At 40.9% G+C, this 3,765-nt stretch overlaps 1 protein-coding gene across 1 annotated transcript; it reads left to right on the top strand.

The window, feature by feature from the left end:
- Positions 1 to 2,426: 2,426 nt before the first annotated feature.
- LOC108769505 (uncharacterized) lies at positions 2,427 to 2,915 on the top strand. Its single transcript, XM_018520526.1, has one exon. The coding sequence runs from the start codon at positions 2,427 to 2,429 to the stop codon at positions 2,913 to 2,915; it is 489 nt and encodes a 162-aa protein (XP_018376028.1).
- Positions 2,916 to 3,765: the final 850 nt, after the last annotated feature.

Genomic DNA, 3,765 nt, shown 5'->3' on the forward strand with positions numbered 1-3,765 from the left:
AATGGATGCAGATACGATTTTATGAGAGACAGACAAGGATAGTGTATTGCGTAACGATGATACATAGACGGCTTCTCTGTAATGTTTGAAGAAAGTGAACAGTACTTCTTCGACGTTATGACAAGATGGACAGTACGAAAAAAAGTATCGCTGAACGAGAGAGAATAGCGAAATTAATTGCAAAGACACGTGTGTCGATTCGTAAGAAACATTGAGCATTGAAAACTGACATAATGGAAAATGAAATCGCTCTGGAGAAACGATTTAAACCTATTATCGAACCGTTGAAACAAATCGTTGAAAACACTGAACGTGAATATAAATCATTTGAAATTGACGAAGTAATGGAGAATAATAAACAAAAGAATAAACGTGAGCATACCGACGATGACAATGATGATGATGATGATGATGATGATGATGGTGATTACAATGACGGTGATGATGGAATTTCAACACAGATTACTCCACAGCGTCCTCTATTGAAGAAACAAGCAAAAAAATGATCAAATATAATTCATTCCACACCGATAGAATCGCAACAACAACAACAACAACAACAAGTATCTCCTTTCGAACTAGAGGATAAGGAAGTTTTTGAGGAAATCGATGACGATCCATCGCTTGAAACGTCTGTCAGACAGATTTTAAATACACCTCAAGGTCGTAACAGGTTGTACAGTCAGTTAGGATCGTTGGGACAAATATACGTGAATACCTTACTAACTGCAGATAAAAGAAACGAAATCGATCTTGTTTATTTCAATGAAAACGGTACGATGTTAGGCAATAAAAATTTTGACATAGATTCGGATGATACTATAATCATAGATGGAGTGAGGTATAAAGGTACCAGGTTTATACGAGTTGATCTTCAAGAGGATTCCAAACGATGCTATCTACACCGAGAATGATAGACAAACATACAAACATATATTATTATCGACGAATGCTCACAAACGTCACCATAACGCTTGAATGCCTATTAAAAGTAACAAGGGTCACAAATACAAATACATTATCGCTCCGCTCGTAGGTGCTCATAGAACCGGTAGTAGGAGGATTGGTTAAGGTATAAAAAGAAAGATGAACATACCATCGGCTGCGAAATTGACAAACAATGAAATAGATTACGTTCATTAGGATGATCCCAATGAGTTGGTGGACCGTCTTCAATTGCTCGATGCTTCTCGTCGAGCAGGTAACAATCCTCACGACAACGAAATATTGTCAATAATCGAAGAACTTCGCGAAAGCAGGATTTTTTATATTGTTATGCCCGTCCGTGCGTCTCGTTCGTCCGCGACAATCATCTCGCGGAATCCGCACTCCCGAATCGCAGAAATAATGTACTCGAGAGTAAAAAAGGGTAACTAGATGTTTATTCAGTTACAGTGCACTAATAAAATACAAATCAGCCCAATAGCTCGTTTATATCTTGCGTAGAGAGAAACACGTCCGTACGTGACGAAAACTCTCCTTGAAATCGTTTAACAACAACTCCGCGCTCGTCGCCAAGCGACGCGCTCTTCATTCCTCAGGAACGTGTAACGGGCGACGATACAACTCGGGCATAACAATATAAATTAAATCGTTACAATGAACATTTCAACAGTATTTAAATTTATGTGAGATCAATATGATATACGATGACAATGTCTGTAAACAAATTTGGTATGCAAATGAGGAAAGATAATTATGATGAAATCGAAAAGTCACAATTGTCGATCGAATCTTTACATTACATACGCAACAACGGACTCTATCTAAATCCGGATCACTACGATGCAAAGGAACGAAAAATCGAACATGTTGCCGCACCGGAGTTCGATACTGACGCTGTAAACAAACGTTACATCGAACGTACGATTCGAGATTCAAGAAACGAGATCGAGAAAATGTTTAAGACGCTAGGAAACGATATGATTGTCCGTGCGCTTCAAGGTACGAACGAAAAGGTCTCGGAAATGGAAAAGAGTTTGAATGTGCTTAAAAACATGATGACGATTGAATCATTAAAAGAAATGGTACTGGATATGATTGAAAAATCGGTGAAGAGGATAGGTCACGAAATGATTGTAAGCGCGCTTAAAAATATGATGATGAATGTAGCGTTGAAGACAACGATACCGGATATGATTAACAAATCAGTGCAACCGATAGGAAACGATATCACAAAGATGAAAAAAGACATCGCAAAAGTACAGAACGATACGAAAAAGTTGTTACGAGATGCGAGAAAGGATACATCGAAAGTGTGAAACGATGTGGAATAACCTTCGAAAAATGTAACCTTGCAATCGGAAAAGATATATAAAGAGATCAACGTGAGATTTGGAGAGATCGTAAGCTTTGATTGCTCGATCAAAAGTTCTCCCCGTATGAGGCAATACTTCATGTCAAATTAAAAGAAAAAAAGAAAGGGGATGAGTATCGAGAAACGAAAACTTGTCGAAGAACTTCACGCATCGGAGCGAAGAAATTTTCCACGTCGTCGCGTCGTGGTGCACGATCGTGATGATTTATGGCAGGCTCATGTAGGCGAGATGCGTCCTTATGCGCGATTCAGCAAAGGTTACAACTACATTTTAACAGTTATCGATGTATTGAGCAAGTATGCGTGGCCAATAACACTCAAAAGTAAGAGCAGAAGCGACGTAACCGCAGCATTATCTAGAATATTTCGCGAAGACGAGCGATACCCACGCAACCTGCAGACGGATCAAGAAAAGGAATTTTACAACACCACTGTGCAGAAAAAAATTGTGAAGAAGTACAACATTGTTACGTCCGAACTGGCGTGTTTGTCGCGATTGTTGTGTTTCGAGACGCGGCATAAATCTCGTGGAACGCGGACGCGGAGCGGGGGCGCGCGGGGCGAAGCCTTAGCTTCTACAGAAATGACGTTTTCCTAACAGTATTGGGGCAGGCTGCTGTCACCAGTGCCTTTCGCATCGGCACGAAATCTTAATGTTATTCTGAGTTTCGCGGGGAGGCTTTTATCTTGTACTGGCTCCTTCGAGGTCCTTCGTAGAGAAACTGTTACAGTTAATGAGATCTTGTAATTGAATATAAGGATGGGGCCGATAGAAATCCACAAGTATCTTTCGGGTGCACACGAGTAAATATATAAGTTTAATCACACAATACAGAAGTACAGAACGTAAAAAGAGTCACAGACAGATAATAGAGTGAAGGACGAACATAATGTAGTCGACAAAAAGGGGGGGGGGGGCGCACGCACAAAGGAACTGGGGAATATGAATGCCGCCAATGAATGTATCTTAAAGTCCCTAGTCAAAGCGCGTCACGATTCCTCTCTCTCTCCAACAGAAACAATTCGGAGAATCAAAGGAGTTTTCAGATTTTGTAAGCGCCCATGCGTGCTGTGAGCACTTGTAACATGGAGATTATAATCTCTCGAGAGGGCAGCTGTATGTATGTTCATCATACACTCGCTCTATCTACTTTCTCCGTTTCTGTGAAGGATCTGGAAGGGGTAAAAGTAAGAGATATGACTTTATGATTCTATTATCTTTAAGTTATAATTACGTGAATTTGTTATTTTGGTATAAACATAATAAGACGAACAAAAAGGAGGGAGAGGTTGTGGAGGCCTCGACGCCGATGAAGGCGCTCGTTGAGCTCCACGGGGAAGGTGTGCCTCGTCGACGCGCCTGGATAAGCCGCGTTTGGAGTCACGGGTTAGGATGGCTTTAACGACGCCTGGAGAGGCGCACGGTTAAGGCCGGATTTTTTGGGGTT

The sequence above is a fragment of the Trachymyrmex cornetzi genome, unplaced genomic scaffold (assembly GCF_001594075.2).
Source record: "Trachymyrmex cornetzi isolate Tcor2-1 unplaced genomic scaffold, Tcor1.1 scaffold914, whole genome shotgun sequence".
Lineage (NCBI taxonomy): Eukaryota > Metazoa > Arthropoda > Insecta > Hymenoptera > Formicidae > Trachymyrmex > Trachymyrmex cornetzi.

Excerpts from the sequence above, each read along its gene's own strand:
- LOC108769505 (XM_018520526.1), top strand. The coding sequence starts at position 2,427 with ATGAGTATCGAGAAACGAAAACTTGTCGAAGAACTTCACGCATCGGAG.